Source organism: Suricata suricatta, chromosome 10 (genome assembly GCF_006229205.1).
Source record: "Suricata suricatta isolate VVHF042 chromosome 10, meerkat_22Aug2017_6uvM2_HiC, whole genome shotgun sequence".
Classification (NCBI taxonomy): domain Eukaryota; kingdom Metazoa; phylum Chordata; class Mammalia; order Carnivora; family Herpestidae; genus Suricata; species Suricata suricatta.
The window spans coordinates 9,092,766-9,108,673 of record NC_043709.1 but is presented as its reverse complement, the minus strand read 5'-3'; the positions used below and the strand labels follow the sequence as shown (position 1 = coordinate 9,108,673).

Genomic DNA, 15,908 nt, shown 5'->3' with positions numbered 1-15,908 from the left:
TTCCTAGAATAGCTCAAGCCCTTTTTTTTTTTTTTTTGGCCTCAGGGCCCTTGCATACATGTTCCCTTTTTCAGGAAGCTTCTTCCATTCACTCTTTTAATGGCTGACTCCTCATCCTTTCGTTCTCAGTTCAAATGGCTCCTTCTGGGGGTGTCATCTGTCACATGTGTGCCCTTCCTTCGCCATACACACAAGACTAATGCTCCAAGGTGAAAGACCTAAGTGACTCGCCCAGCTTCTTTGGGGGGCTGGGAGGCAGACATTCCAGCTGCGGTCTACCCTTCAGATGTGTCACACCCAGACCAAAGTGACTGCTTTCCTGTCAACAGCCTTCCCCAGACTGGAGCGTGTTTGGGACTCTGCACGGCACTGCTGGATCACTTTGGTGCGCTAGGGCATCCATTCCATGATGAGAGTGATCCACCAGAGTGGTGGCCGGTGGGGGGGAATGATGACGCAAGACAGAGGGGCTTCGGCGTGAGGGGTGAGGTCCAGGGCACAAGCAGGGCAGGGCCGGTCCTCCATAGGCACAGGGGCAGAGGGTGAGCGTGTATACAGATCGGGGCAGGTGGTAGGAAAGTGAGCGCCTTCCTGCTGACCGCTGCTCATGTCTTTTCTTTTTCTTTTTAAATGTTTTTTTTATTATTCATTTGAGAGAGAGAAAGAGAGAGAGAGACAGTATGAGCGGGGAAGGGGCAGAGAGAGAGGGTGACACAGAATCTGAAGCGGGCTCCAGGCTCTGAGCTGTCAGCACAGAGCCTGAAGTGGGGCTCGAACCCACGAACCATGAGATCATGACCAGAACCGAAGTCAGGTGCTTAACCGACTGAGCCCTCCAGGCGCCCCTTCATTTCTCAACGAAGACGCTCCCTGGAGGGCGCTGGGGTGGAGGGCAAGAAAGACACGCTGCCCGCAGTGCAAGAATTCTGGAAAGGGAGCCCGAGTGACAGGAGGGTTTGGGAGTAAGGGCCCAGGGAGACGCGTGGCCGTGGGTTGACAGGGGGCCTGGCCACACCGCCACGTGTGCTACGGTTCTTGACATGGCGGGAAGAGGGCCCGCTGTTACACGGTCACGTGACACCTGCGGAAACCAAGTCTCTGCGAGGTTAGGGAACTTGTCCGAGGCTGCACAGCGACAGTCTGAACCCGTGAGAGCGGGCTTCGAACCAAAGACCTTCAAGCCCCGTGGGGACGTGGAGATTTTGCAGGGAGCACTGCATTGCCAGTCCAAAGACGGTCTGTTTCCACATCCTTAAATGTCCTTCCCTCCTGTTTTCTAAAAGCGATCATCCTAAGAATGTAGCCTTTACCCCCGCTTTACAGAAGAAAGGCACGCCCTTCCCCCACTCCAAACATTGGGTGAATGTTCCAGGGTGAACACCCCCAACTCAGTCCCGGCAAAGGGGAAAGTCTGGTCTAACCATGAATCAAGCCTCATACGCCACTTATTAAGAACGCAGCCTGGCATTAAAAATGATGATGCTGGTCTACAGCTTAGAGGTTGGTGGCAGCGGGGCGCCTGGGTGGCTCAGTTGGTTAAGCATCTGACTCCCCGATCTCGGCTCAGGTCACAATCTTCCTGGGGTGAGCCCCCTCATCAGGCTCTGTGCTGACAGCATGGAGCCTGCTTGTGATTCTCCCCCCGCTTCTTCCTTGCTCATGATCTCCTTCTCTCAAAATAAATAAAAACTTAAAGGAAAAAAAAAGATTTGTGGTAGAGACAGCCAGGATCATAGAAATTCCGTGTAATTCCACAAGTGCTCTGCAGGACCGGGCTCTGAGCGCATAGAACAAGGAGCCAAGTGCAGACCAAGGTCAAGATTGCTGACCCTGAGGACAAGGGCTTCAGCTGAGGTTAGAAGGATGAGCGTGTGTCCCCAGAATCAGGGTGGCAACTCTTTTGGACAAAAGCCAGAGGCTAAATGTTTTCAGCCCTGCACCCACAAAGTCTGTACTCCTCAACTCCGCCATTGCAAGTGCAGACAGTTGAAGACAACAGTCAGCCAGGGACCATGGCTGTGTGCCCGTAAATATTTTACTTACAAAAATGGGCAGCAAAGGGACTCATTGTTCTCCCACACGTTTGTTTATCCAGCTTTCTGGAAAAAGTAGGCCTTGCTTGGAGCAGCATAGTGGAGGCATTTGGCTGGTTTCGAGTTATCAGTGGGAGGAGATGCTGATGGTGACAGAGGCACAGGAGGGAGCTTACCTGGGACTGGAGCAACGGCGGAATGGAGGAACGGCAGGCACAGAGGCTGGGGGTTTGTGGGGGGTGTGATGTCTCGAAGGAACTGAGGGAACACCCCTGTAGGGGGAGCCGCAAGGGCCCAGGACGGTGGAGATGGGGCTGGTAGGACATGGCCAGGCGGCACAGGGCAGCCTACCCCAAGGCGAGAGGAAGCCTTTTGAGTTTTGGGAGATAGTGTTCATTTGGGCTGGGGCACGGTCAAGGGTGGGGCCAGAGGGTGACACATAACATAATTGAGTTTGCGTTTTGAAAAGATTGCAAGAGTACAGGGGAGCCCGAGACAGCAAGGAGCCTGCTCTAATAGGAAGGAGCTCAAACTGGCGTGTAGGTAGGGAAGGGGAGAGGCGGGGCGGGGGGGGGGCCGGGGCGGCCTAGGAGAGAACATCACAGGGCACAGAGGGGCAAGCAAGTGCTGAGGGGGAAGCCAGGTGCAGGTGTGTGACAAGGATTGATAGGGAGGAGACAGAAAAGCACCTTGAGCTGATCCTCCCACTTAGAGACTGCTTCCTTACCCTTCACCTCCCGATTGCTGCACATCTGGGGTCACCCTTTGGTGCTGTGCTCATGCCCGCAGACCGAGGGGGCCACAAGGACCCCTCCCCGAGATGATGGGCGGGGCATGCAGAGATGTGGAACCAAGTGGAAGTCACTGAAGCATTTGGGTCTGGGTCTGTGCCTCTCTACTCACCTTTGGGTCCTGGACTTCCTTTCTCTGGCCAGCCTTCTGGGAGGAGTGTCTCTTAGAAGTCAACAAAGAAAAAGCTCTTCCTGGGGAGGAGACAGAGTTGTGCTTCAGTTCCTTCTTGTCCTGGAGAGGACATCGTAGACCAGGAGTTTTGACATAGCACCCCCTCCCCAAGACAATGGACCTCGGCCAAACCAGAGGCCCCAGAGCCCCTCAGTCATTCCCTCTGCTGAGTGACCTTGGGCAAGTGACCTAACCTCTCTGATCCTGTTAAAGGCTTGAATACCAACTATCCTGCAGGGCTGGTAAGCCAATGGAAGTAAATAATATATGCAGAGCCCAGTACACAGGGCCAGCCCTCAACCCCTATGCAACAAAAAGTACTGGCTTTGAAAGAAAACCAAAAAGCTCAAAACATTGACATGAATACCTGCTGGATGAAACATTAAAAAAAGTAATAATCTATCCACCTCGTAGAGTGTCATTAAATTTGAAGGCAGTTTACAGGTTAGATACTGTTTACTTTGAAACCCTTGTGTGTCCACAGGGATTGCTGGGGAATTGAACGTGTTAAGTGGGTCGGTAACCATAAATGCTTAGAAAAGCAGCATGTGAAAGTGCCGGGCTCTAGCCACTGGGGGACCATGGCAGAGCCCGCTGCTGCCAGACTAGGGACACGGATGTGGCTGGTCCCTCTAGGCACCAAAGGAGCAGCTCTGCACAGACAGGAGGTCCCCCAAGGTGGGGACTGTACTGCCTCTCAGGGGGCCCCTCCTTCCTGCTGAGGGGCCTCACGGTTCCCGGAGGGAGGTAGACTGAATGCAGAGAATTATCTCGTTGGCCGATGAAAGCAGGAGGCTGCTTGGCCCGGCTGGGCGAAAATCTGGCCCCCTGCTGCGCAGGGGCACCTCGGGCACACGAACCCCTCTGCCCCTCACCTCCTGCTGGGAGATGAGGGGAGCAGGCTCTCTCATAAGGGTAGAGGAGGATGAAACAAAGTAACACAAGCTGGCTGGTGCGGAGGAGTGTCAGTATGTGACAGCATTATTTATTACTGCTCTTTGTGCTCAGACTCATGTTCTTTACGGTATGGACTGTTTTCACCATATTTGAAAATAATGGTCTCACTTCTATCCACCACTTCCAAAGGGTCCTGGGTGTGGTTGAGGGATTTCATCAGTGGCATGTTGTCTGCCCCCTGGGTCCTACTGACCTACTCAAGATAGGGCTTTTCTGCAGCCCCATGGAAAGGGGAGACCTCCCCCTGCTGGAGAAAATCTCCGCCTAATCCAATAGCATGTCTCTCCGGCTTTGCAGAACTGTGTGTGAACCCGGACTCAGCCACCCGAGGGCTGGTTACCCAATATAGTCCTCTCTCGCAGCCATGCCTCTGGGTCTTCTCACATGCTGTTCCCTCAGCCTGGAACAGTAATTCTCCACTTCACCTGTCTAAGATGCACATCCTTCAAATCTCAGCTTAAATGCTGCTTACTGACCCTCTCAGTGCACTGTAAGCCCTGCCATGGTGCCCGACCCACGGCAGTGTCCCTGCGTTCTCTACACTCCCCCCAGACTGCGCCGCGGGGCTGTGCTTGCCCGGCACTCAGTGCTCTTTACGTGTCTGTTGCGTGCAATATGAAAGCAGGCCTCTGGCAACTTGCTTCTCTGAACTCTACTTTCCTCATCTGGGAAATGGATTTAGCATGCACTCGGCTGGTGGTTGTGAAAGGCCTGGCACGGAGGACACCCAGTAACAGGCAGCCATCATTAGAAGACAAAATTCCGCCCCTGCGTCCCTGCAATTATTTTGTGCTGATTCTAACTATGCCCTGAGCGTTAGCATTTCATTTCAGTCTTTTGGTGGCCAGTCCCGGGTGGGGGTGGGGGTAACGAGAGAGGGAACCTGGCCCAAGTATCTCAATAGATACTGCCCTGCCCCCACTAGATGACAGGTTGGGTGTAGCAGGGCCCCAGGGGGCCTAAGTCCACAAGCGGTACCTTACTCTTTAACATTCTTTTTCTCTGCAAAATTAATTCTTCTCTCTGGAATCTCTCTGGATCTAGTTCCGAGTAGTCCCAGCTGTTATAGCTCTGTAGGCAAGGGTATATACCTAACAGAGAACGAAGAGGGATCATGAAAACCTGCATAAATCAGAAGGGAGGCAGAAAACGGAAGCCAGAGCCCCTCCCCCAGGTGCCCCCTGCCTGTCCTAGGGAGGCGTGGCTTCTAGCATTAGCTCCGCCCCACAGTGGCCCTGCCTTGGGGGAGGTGTTTCTTCTCTAGTAGGCTTTGGTGCCTTCCGCTGGGAAACACAAATGGTGGGGTACCTGGTGGCTCAGTGGGTTAAGCATCCAACTTTGGCTCAGGTCATGATCCCAGGGTTCGTGGGTTCGTGGGTTCGAGGCCTGCATTGGGCTCTGTGCTGACAGCCTCCTTCCGATTCCCACTCCCTGTCTCTTCAACCTTACCCCTAGCTCTCTTGCTCTCTCTCTAACTAAACATTAAAAAAAAAAAACCCCAAAACTAAGAAATGGAGATAGTGAAGTTCGCCCTGCCTTCCAGACAGCGAGAGTGTGAAGGTCCGATTGGGACCCTGTGTATACAGATGTGAAGGATTTGCAGTCTTTGTTTGGTTTTCCTGCCTATTTCCTCTGCTCGCGCTGGCCCGGGGAGCTCCCTGCACGCAGGACCTGGATTTACTCACTTTTGCACCACTCGGGCTTAGCACTGGACCGAACATATAATGAATAGGTGCTTCGTAAGTATTTGTTCAACATCTTATCATACTTAGCTAAGTCCCAGAACTGGGTTCTCCCTAAATATTTGATGGTGACATTAATGGGGCTAATGCTTTTCTTGTAAGAAAACCGTGTGCCTCAGAGTCTTGGCTTCTTGGGACCTGAACGCTCAGACATTAGAGAGACTCTGCTTTCTCCCTCAGTTCTTTGGTTTAGAAAGGAAAAGACCAAGGACTACTTGAGGAAGTTGTGGTTTTTTTTTTTTTTTTTTGAGAGACAGAGAGAGATAGCATGAACAGGGGAGGGTCAGAGAGGGGGGGGAGATACAGAACCCTAAGCAGGCTCCAGGCTCTGAGCTAGCTATCAGCACAGAGCCCGGCGTGGGGCTCGAACCCACGAACTGTGAGATCATGACCTGAGCTGAAGCCGGACACTCAACTGACTGAGCCACTCAGGCGCCCCAAGGAAGCTTTGAAAACCATGCAAAGATGCAATCTCCACTGGACAAAGTAAGTGGAGGAAGTTCTGAACACTATGCACAGATGCTGTCTCCACTGGACAAAGCAAGTGGATGGAGAGAGCACGAGGAAGCTGGCACAGGAATCCCTCTAGCCCCTGCCTGTCTTCTCCCTTAGGAATATTCCCTGGCTGGGGGCGACTGGGTGGCTCCGTCAGTTGAGCGTCTGACTTTGGCTCAGGTCATGATCTCACAGTCTGCAAGTTCCAGCCTTGAGACGGGCTCTGGGCTGACAGTTAGCTCAGAGCCTGGAGCCTGCTTCAGATTCTGTGTCTCCCTCTCTCTCTGCCCCTCTCCTGCCCCCACTCTCTTTCTCTCAAGAGTAAACATTAAAAAAGTAAAAAAGAATATTCCTTGACTGTGTATCCTCATTATACTGCCATCATCTTGGCTGTCAATACACCTGCATGCTGAGACCAGGAGTTCTCCTGGCAAATACCCCAATGTGGGAATGAACGTGGAGACCCCCCAGACAATAGGAAATGTAAAAGGGTGCTTACTTAGCACAGTACTTAGGAGACAGGAACTTGTCAATAGATAGGAGATTTCTTAAAAATATTTTTTGTTTTTTATTTATTTTTGAGAGACAGAGACAGCGTGAGCAGTGGAGGGTCAGAGAGAGAGGAGACACAGAATCCGAAGCAGACTCCAGGCTCTGAGCTAACTGTCAGCACAGCCTGACGCGGGGCTCGAACCCACAAACCATGAGATCATCACCTGAGCCGAAGCCGGACGCTTAACTGACTGAGCCACCCGGGTGCCCCAATAGGTAAGAGATTCTAACAACCTTAGAAAACATGTAGGTTGAGGAGAGGGGAGTAGGGAAAGGGAGTGAGGAGGCGTTAAAAGCAAACAGCAGCCTGGGCACTGGCTGTGCAGCAGGGACAAGGCGGCTACAGCTGGGCCACATGGAGTCACAGGCGGGAGGAAGGATGGGATTGTCCCACCCGTGTGCGCTTTGGGATGACGGAGTTCTGCTTCTGTCAGCCCCCAGCACAAGGCCACCTAATGGGGCTCTGCCGAAGCCTGCTCCCTGCAGATGCACCGGGCACAAAGGGGACTAGGAACGTTCCAGAACTGTTCTGTGGAAGCTCCTTGGGGCTCTAACCGCACACCTTACCTTCTTTCATGTCAACGAGAGGAAAGGACGGCTGCCTCAGTGAAGGCTGTATGACCGAGGCTCAGTGTTTCCAGAATCGCGTTCCCCAGGACACAGCGGCCTCCCCTTACCCGAAATCCACAGGCTCATCGTGTTGCAGACGTCCGACTTAAACTCGTGCGTGTTGAACCAGGACTGTGGGAAGCAGCAGCAGAAGCTGGTGTACAGGGCTTTGCTCAGAAGTGATGGCAACCTCTGGGGAGTGCGGGGGAGAGGAAGCAGAGCTCAGGCCACGTTCTGGACATCTCCACACCCAGAAAGGAGCCCCTGACCGATGAAAGGATCTGTGATAAAACTCTCTATCTGACACCATGCTGCCTTCCATTCACGGTGGGGGGGGGGGGGCACCATTTCCATCGTCATTGGCCCACATCTTGGTAGACTCCTTACCCTTCTTCCTCCTACCCTACCCCACCTCAGACGTCAGGCTGTGCTCAGGCCAGCAACCGCCCCCTCTCGCACTCCCTCTGCACATGGTCTGTGGCTCAGTCCCTTCTGCCACCTCCAAAGAGTAGCCCAGATGACAAGCCACATCTGACCCGCCCATCGGAGATTACAGGAAGGACTACTAAGCTTCCTTTTTCCCTCCGCACATGTGGAATTGTTATTCCTTCTTAACTATGGTTGATTTCAAATTATACATGTCTGTCTGTCTTTGTTCCTTTACCAGTATAGTATAAGCGCCTCCTCAGGTTGTTATAAACCCTTTGGGGTTTCTTTTCCCCCCACGAGTGAACTTCCTAATATCGTGCTGAGTAGGCATATCATAATTTACTTCAACACTCCCCCATCGGTGGTATTGTCTGTGTCTGGCACATCACAGGTAGTCAAAACTTTGTCGAATGCATGAGGGGAAGCATTTTTTCCCGGGTATTCTATTACGACTTCCAGAGGATGGAATCATGATAGTGATTATCGCGGCGATTACATATGGGGGGGGGGCTTATTGCGTGCTGGGGAACATGTCAGGTGCCTTACAAATACCATCTCATTTAATCCTTAGGACAACTCAGGGAGGGAGGTGTTACCATCCCCACTCATGGAGGATGAAACTTGGGCACAGAAAATCTAAGTGACAGGTTAGGCGCACATTTAACTGGTATAAGCGCCATGTACCAAAAATGTATCAATTCACTTCTCCCTCAGACTGTCGTAGTGTCATTTCCCTAGCTCCTCACAACCCTGGGCATTATTCTTTGTAATCCATGCAATCCGGCAGGTAAAAGGGGGCATCAAATGGTTTTTGTTTTAATTTGTACGTTTGATGATTGTTAGGGGTGAACTTTTTTTTCCCATTTGTATTTCTTCCCTGATGAATTTCTGGTTTATGTACTTTTGTCCACTGGTCTATGGGGGTTTCATTTTTTTCTTGTTGATTTGTAAGAGTTCTTTTTTTTTTAAGTTTTTACTTATTTAAGTAATCTCTACACCCAATGTGGGGCTCGAACTCATGACCCCGAGATCAAGAGTAGAATGCTCCTTCAACTGATCCAGCCAGGCATCCCGAGGTCTAAGAGCTCTTTACATCGTGGGACATATATGCTCCATGATTTCTGCAGTTTCTCATTTGCCTTTTAACGTTGAGTGTGGTGATTTATTTATGGAGTTAAATCAGTCTTTCTGAATATATGTATATTCATACTTTTTAAATTTTAAAATCACATGCTTATTTAAATACTACAGGAATATTTAAAGGAGAAAAGGAAGTCTCTTACAACCTCCTTCCCCAGAGATAATCATTGCTAAGAGTTGGATAAGTATTTTTCCAGATTTTTTTTTCTATTCATAGGCACACATACATCTATACATGTACATGTTTAAATACAGAGTTCTATAAATTTCTTTGCTTTCCACTTAAAATATACCATATATAGATCTACCTTATTTTTTTGTAACTGCGGCATTACAAGTCTGTGTATGAATATAGCACCACTTACTAATTACTCCCTCGCAGAAAGAACGTTAAGGGCATTCTATTGGCATTAGAAGTGAGGCGGTATCTAGCGTGATTTTTTTTTCTCCAAACAGCGGTCGATGCTCACTTTTAAGAGAGCCTCTTCATAGTGGGACTTGGATTCCCGCAACAAGAGAGAGGCGTAGTGTTGGGATATCCGATCAAACAGCTTATTCTGGATCTCCTTGTCTGGCTACCAGGAATAAGAGTGGAGAAGGAATTACTAGAACCTCTTGATGAAACGGCCAAGGGCTGAGATTCTTAAATACGTACTCCTCTCATGTTTAGGGATCTTATTCTTGAGATGTTTAACCTCCTGTCATTTATGAAATAGTATACTGATTTTTATAGGGTTTATAAAATGGATGTATACATTGGGGCGGATTGTTGAAGAAAGCGCCCGAACTCAGGGGTGGGAGGTCCTGACTCCGCCCCCGGCCCTGGGCTTGTTCAGCCCCAGGTCAGGGACCAGTTCCTGTTGCTCAACGGAAGACTGGACTTTGTGCAGCGGCTGAGGCACAGCGTGGATGGCCAGGCACGGGTGGGGAGGGACAGGGTGGGGACTGGGATGCAGGGGTGCTGCCTAGAATCTGAGAGGCTCACAGCCCACGCTAGAGAGGTTGGGGTTTATTCCATTAGAAAGATAACTTCAGCAAGGGCGAGAGGCAGGCAGATTTGCATTTACCTGGTACCTCTCATGAAAAATCCACCAGAAGCTATCCAGCCACATGGCTCTTGGAGAAGGAGAAGAGAGAAACTTCTTTAATTCTCTATCTGAACAGAAAGACTTGGAAAAAGAAACACAACAAAATTCACATGATTATTGTTGTTGTTCTTGAAAAAACAACTTTTCATTGCTTCATGGTGGCTGTAGAGCCACAATCAGATTCATAATCCTCTCCGTTCAAAACCCGCCTTTCCTCCTCTGGTCCTCCGCTTGTTACAGTTATTAACCGCACCACCTTCCTGCCCGTCATCTTTGAAGTCAACTTAAAAACAAAACAAAACAAAAAAACCCTCACTTATCCTTTTAGTGAGTGCTGGCTTTTTGCCTTTCCTTCTATACATTCTAATTTAACCACTACGATAATCACACAAAATGTGTGTTACTACTCTCTCCATTTTACAGATGGGCAAACTGATCTCACCATTTGTGGGTTCGTGCCCCACATCGGGCTCTGTGCTGACAGCTCAGAGCCTGGAGCCTGCTTCAGATTCTGTGTCTCCCTCTCTCGCTGCCCCTCCCCCACTCACACTCTGTCTCTCTCTCTCTCTCTCCCTAAAAAATAAACATGAAAAACAATTAAAGTTTTTTTTTATTATTTAAGTAACCGCTATACCCCATGTGGGATTCGAACTCATGACCCTGAGATCAAGAATCACATGCTCTTCTGACTGAGCCAGCCAGGTGCCCCTTTCTTGTTTTTGAAGTACAGGTAAAGAAGGAAGAAAAATCTACAACCATTTCATTCAGTGAACACCGGTGAAATCTCCTATGGTTTCATCCCCAGATTTTCCTGTGTGCGCTTATCTAACATCATAGTGTGGAGTTATATATGCTGATATTTTTCATTTGACACCACAGCGTGGTGAAATACACTCTATAAACATCCGCTGTATCCAAGTTACATAGTCTTCTATTATTCATCATTAAGCTATAACACTGATAATAAAAACTACCCTTTTTTGAGAACCTCTGACTTCCTAAGCACTGTGCTAAGTGCTTTGTATACACTTAAATAAGATGCTTATCTTTTTTAATTTTACAATAACACCTCCACGTAGAGGCTGCTTTTATCCTTATTTTACGGAAGAAACTAGAGCCCAGAGAGCTACTTAGCCACCAAGACGTACTACCTTCCTTCCGGTCCCTTGCTATCCCAAATAACGATGCGGGGAACATCTTCCACTACCCTGGAGGGAATGCGTTGCTGTGCCTGCCGCCCCTCCACCTTGCTGCCCAAAGACAGCAGGGGATGAGGTGCCCGAGCCCAGAGCACCCCGCCCCCCCAGCCCCTGCCTGGGCCAAGGCAGCTGTCCGCTTGCTGACCACAGTCTGTGCCAGAATCGGGCACCGGAACTCTAGCAAATACATACCACGGTCATCCTGGGCGGTGACTGGCCCAAACAGACCCTGACTCTTAGGAAGACTGAATGCAAGACACAGAGGAAAGAGACAGGTGGAGCTGATGTAGAGACATGGCCGCGGAAAGGCAGCAGGGAGGAATCATGGAGAGAGGAGGGAGTGAAGGAAGAGGGGTGGGCAGAGGGAGAGAGAGGGAGAGAGAGGGAGAGAGAGGGAGAGAGAGGGAGAGAGAGGGAGAGAGAGGGAGAGAGACAGAGGGACAGAGCGAGGCGGAGAAAAGAGAGAGGGAAGGGGGAGTGAGTGGTTGGATGCAGCAGTGGGGCGCGCGGGTAGACCAGACTAAGAAGCTGTCTTGGCCCCGGGAGGCGACGATGATTAGAGATGCTTTGGGGACACGGTGAAGGGCGGAGGCCCAGCCAGAGGGCCACAGGGGCCATTTCCCGAGCCTCCTCCCCTCCCCATACCTCCATGCACTCATCCTCACCTCCTGAGCGGTCACACATATTCTAGGCCTTGGAATACCACCCCCCTCGCCCCAGCTTCCCAAGGAACCCAGCGCGCCCCAAGGCACCGCTTTCCAGTGGTTGTTCTCCCCAAGACGAACCAAGGGGCGTGGAAGGGAAATATTCTAACTAATGTCTAATTAAGAAAAACAGGAAATTAAGGTTACTAACACATAATCTAGCTCTTGACAACAGACGTGTATCTATAAAGAAACACACCATGAGGCTGCGTGCTCGACATTTTTTGCTGATAAGATACATGATCAACACAGTCTGGGGGCACCTGGGTGGCACAGTCGGTTAAGCGTCCGAATTCAGTTCAGGTCATGATCTCATGGTTTGTGAGTTCGAGCCCCGCGTCAGGCTCTGTGCGGACAGCTCAGAGCCTGGAGCCTGCTTCGGATTCTGTGTCTCCCTCTCTCTCTGCCCCTCCCTGGCTTGTGCTCGCACGCTCTCTCCCTCCCAGCTTGTGTTCATTCTCTCTCTCTCTCTCTCAAAAATAAATAAACATTAAAAAAAGTTTCTAATTAAAAATTAAATTTAAAAAAAAAACAGTCTGGAAATGAGTGCTCACGGAGGAAAAAATCTAGGTTTTGGAGGGAACATGGGCCTGGGTTCTAATCTCGACTCACTTACTTACAAACTGTCTGGCTGTGGGTGACTTACTTAGTGACCCTGACTCGGTTTCTCAGGGTGTAAAATAGCTGTGTCCGCCTGTCACACGGGCCGCTGCAAAGCTGGGGTACCAGCCATGTGAGGCCCCTGCTCTGGGCCCAGCAGTGCCCCAGCACTCGTTTCCAGAATGTTCCTTACCTTGCCACTGAGGCGGTTCCTCTCAGCCCGGACCACATTGCCCACCATGTCGCAAAAGTCCACCCCATTCGGAAGCCTGTTGGGCACCGCGCAGTCAAATTTCTGTGGGTGCTGGTAGAGCTCGGCCAGCAGATTTTTATCTGTTGTTTTCTGAAACAAAAAGAAGAATATGAAAATGAGGTCTGTCATTTGACATTTTAAAACTAAAGGGGCACCTGGGTGGCTCAGTCAGTTAAGTGCCCGGCTTTGGCTCAGGTCATGATCTCATGGTTCGTGGGCTCGAGCCCCGCGTTGGGTTCTGTGCTGACAGCTAGCTCAGAGTCTGGAGCCTGTCTTCGGATTTTGTATCTCTCTCTCTCTCTGACCCTCCCCTGCTCACACTATCTCTTTCTGTCTCTCAAAAATAAATTTAAAAAAACATTAAAAAAATAAAAACTAAAAACTAGGATATCTTTCCCTTTTTGTCATGAAGACGGTATAACAACCTTAGAGAAACCAGACAAAATGGGGGCGCATTCATGACCCCAGCACCTTTTACCAAACTGTTTACATTATTTCTATTTTCCCTTTCAGGCTCTGAGCACACGTACACAAATATGCAAATGTAACGTCACTCACCTTACAATACACACACACACGCACGCACTCTTTTTTATCTCTTGCTTTCTTCACCTTAGATTTTCCACATTGCTTCATTGTCTTCAAATTTATCATTTCAGATAATAAATAGATGCTGTTACAAAGTTGGGCTATCATTTAATTAACTACTCACTGATTACCTCCAATTAATATGACTGCCATTGATAATTTAGAGCATATATTTTCTACCTTGGGCTTATTTATTTATTATGAATCTCTGAAAGAGGCAATATAACAACTCTTAACGTGAAAATACAGAAAAGTAGAAAGAGAAAACCAATTACCATCACACAAGGCACCTGCTAGAAACATTTTGAGGGACTGAGTAACTTTTTTTTCCTAGTGTCTTTATTATTTCTTTATTTGGAGACAGAGACAGAGAGTGCAGACTACTTTAAGGTTCTCTAAAACGGGCACTTGGTGGATTTCCTGCACGATTGCCATCCTGGTGCCAGCCGTCCCCTCCCCAGGATTAAAATCTATTCCATGCCCAGCAGATACTAGTCAGCAAGAGACCAGGCCCCAGATCCCTTACCCTTTTATTAACGATAGGTTTGACATTCCTAGATTCTGAGCCTCTGCAAACGTGCTGTGATTTTCTTTGACTCTTGTCTGCAGAAGGATGGAAGGAGAGAAACCGGATGTGAGCAACCACGAGGTCTGTCCACCCCTGTGCAGTAATTAGAGCTGTGATTGTTCACTCAGCCTGAGCCGCCAGGGGACAGTCACACTGAGAGCCTCACTGGCCCCCCCTCTGAGTTGCTGGCTCACTAAGATACCCCCCTGATGGGTTAGACTGCCTGTCCCCCGGAGAAGCGGCCAGGAGGAGCAGACGGAGCACGGGCTGCAAAGGCAGGCTGGGACCTGGACCCAGGACCCGCTGCACACAAGCTGTCCTCTTGCCCCGAGCCTGTTCCCTCATCTGTAAACTACGTTCAGTGGCACCTACCCCGCAGGAGGGGGCATTACGAAGATTGAACAGGTGAATCTGCACACAGTGGTGCAGTGTGCCACATAGCAGGCCATCTCTAAGTACGCTGTCCTTCCGCCTAACTTGCCCAATGCCAGCAAGTCAGATGGGAGGTTCCATCAGAAGAGGGCAAAACTATCCTCAGCTGAAACGCTGGATCCTGCTCAAGTGCATTGGAGGTACTAACAAAAGCCAAACCCCACACCCCACGGAAATGCCATCAAAGCTAGGAGAAAGGATTTTTGCCTCTGTCTTCCGGGCTGCCGCGACTTTTCTCTCTCAAAGCCTGCTTCTCCAACTCAAATCTCTCAATCGCCTTCAAAAACCAAAAAGAAATGGGGTGTTAGGGATTCATGCAGATCTCGGTGCGGGATGAGGCTCGGCGATCAGGCCAGTTTTCGAGTTAGTGCCCAAAAGGCCTGGAGCAAAATCTGTGGCGGTGCATCCCTGTGTTCCCCGTAGGTGCTAGGGTCTCAGTGGCCACTGATGTCATTAACCGCATTCCCACCCCAACCCCCGTCCCCACCAAGTGTCACCACCAATACATCACCCCGCCTTCTCCACGCTGCCCCTCCTCCTGGCTATGCCTCCTCTTGTCTATACCTCTGAGGGGGCACAGGATGTGGAATGGGGCTCCAAGCAAGCTCCATGGGCTAAAAGCTATTGTTTAAACTCTGTGTGTGCGTGTGGGGGGGGGGAGTCAATGATACCCACCTTCTAGGGTCCTTGTAAGGGTCGGATATACAGTACTGATTGAGTGCATCTTAAAACCACTAGTGCAGGAGCGCCTGGGTAGCTCAGTCGGTTAAGCATCCGGCTTCGGCTCATGTCATGATCTCACAGTTTGTGGGTTCAAGCCCTGCATCAGGCTCTGTGCTGACAGCAAGTCAGAGCCTGGAGCCTGCTTCTGATTCTGTGTCTCCCTTTCTCTCTGACCCTCCCCTGATCGTGCTGTCTCTGTCTCTCAAAAAAAATAAATAAATAAAAAAAACACTAGTGCAGAGGCTACTATCAGATAGGAGCTGCTCAATAAAGGGTACTTTATTATTATTATTATTATTATTATTATTATTATTATTATTATTAATCGCCATACCCTTGACTTCTCAAGAGATTTCTCTTGACCTCTGATGACTCCTTCCCCATCCCCACACCCCCTCCTGAGGAAACAAAAGGAAAGAAAAGAGAACGTCAGTGACCCAACAAGTGGTACGGATCGTCAGCCATGAGCCCGGCACTGCTCTTGGACGACAAAGTCAACGAAGAAGCAGGAGTCTGTGTTCTTGCCCTTAGGAATTTGCAATCTGTTTGGATCGTTAACATCAGCACACATGGGCCAGTGAAGTCCTAAATGGCTACATTTGGGGTTGACGTAGCGGAAGTAGTGTAAGCTGGAGAAGTCACGGAGGGCTGCGCAGGAGCGCTGGGGGAAAGAGGAGGCATCTGTCATGCATGGCAAACTGTGAAACTCCCCCTCCAGTCTTCTATCACCTTTGTCAGCATGTGCGCAGGTGTATGTAGGGGGGGAAAGGGCTCACACAGGTTGGTCAACGTATCAACACGGTGGCTCCAAAAACGCAGGTCAAGGTAAGGCA

At 49.9% G+C, this 15,908-nt stretch overlaps 1 protein-coding gene across 3 annotated transcripts in view; it reads right to left on the bottom strand.

The window, feature by feature from the left end:
- The window catches only part of FAM227A (family with sequence similarity 227 member A), a 46,982-nt gene that overhangs the window by 19,119 nt on the left and 11,955 nt on the right, over positions 1-15,908 (bottom strand). For 2 of the 3 annotated variants that reach the window (XM_029955285.1, XM_029955286.1), the window contains exons 4-11: positions 14,560-14,629; positions 13,879-13,955; positions 12,705-12,854; positions 9,988-10,089; positions 9,391-9,495; positions 7,420-7,543; positions 4,937-5,044; positions 2,937-3,016 (exon numbers count right to left, since the gene is read on the bottom strand). In XM_029955285.1, the coding sequence (XP_029811145.1) occupies positions 2,937-3,016; positions 4,937-5,044; positions 7,420-7,543; positions 9,391-9,495; positions 9,988-10,089; positions 12,705-12,854; positions 13,879-13,955; positions 14,560-14,629 (816 nt within the window). The remainder of the gene's footprint in view (positions 1-2,936; positions 3,017-4,936; positions 5,045-7,419; positions 7,544-9,390; positions 9,496-9,987; positions 10,090-12,704; positions 12,855-13,878; positions 13,956-14,559; positions 14,630-15,908) is intronic. The other variant, XM_029955287.1, reaches the window with a different exon arrangement.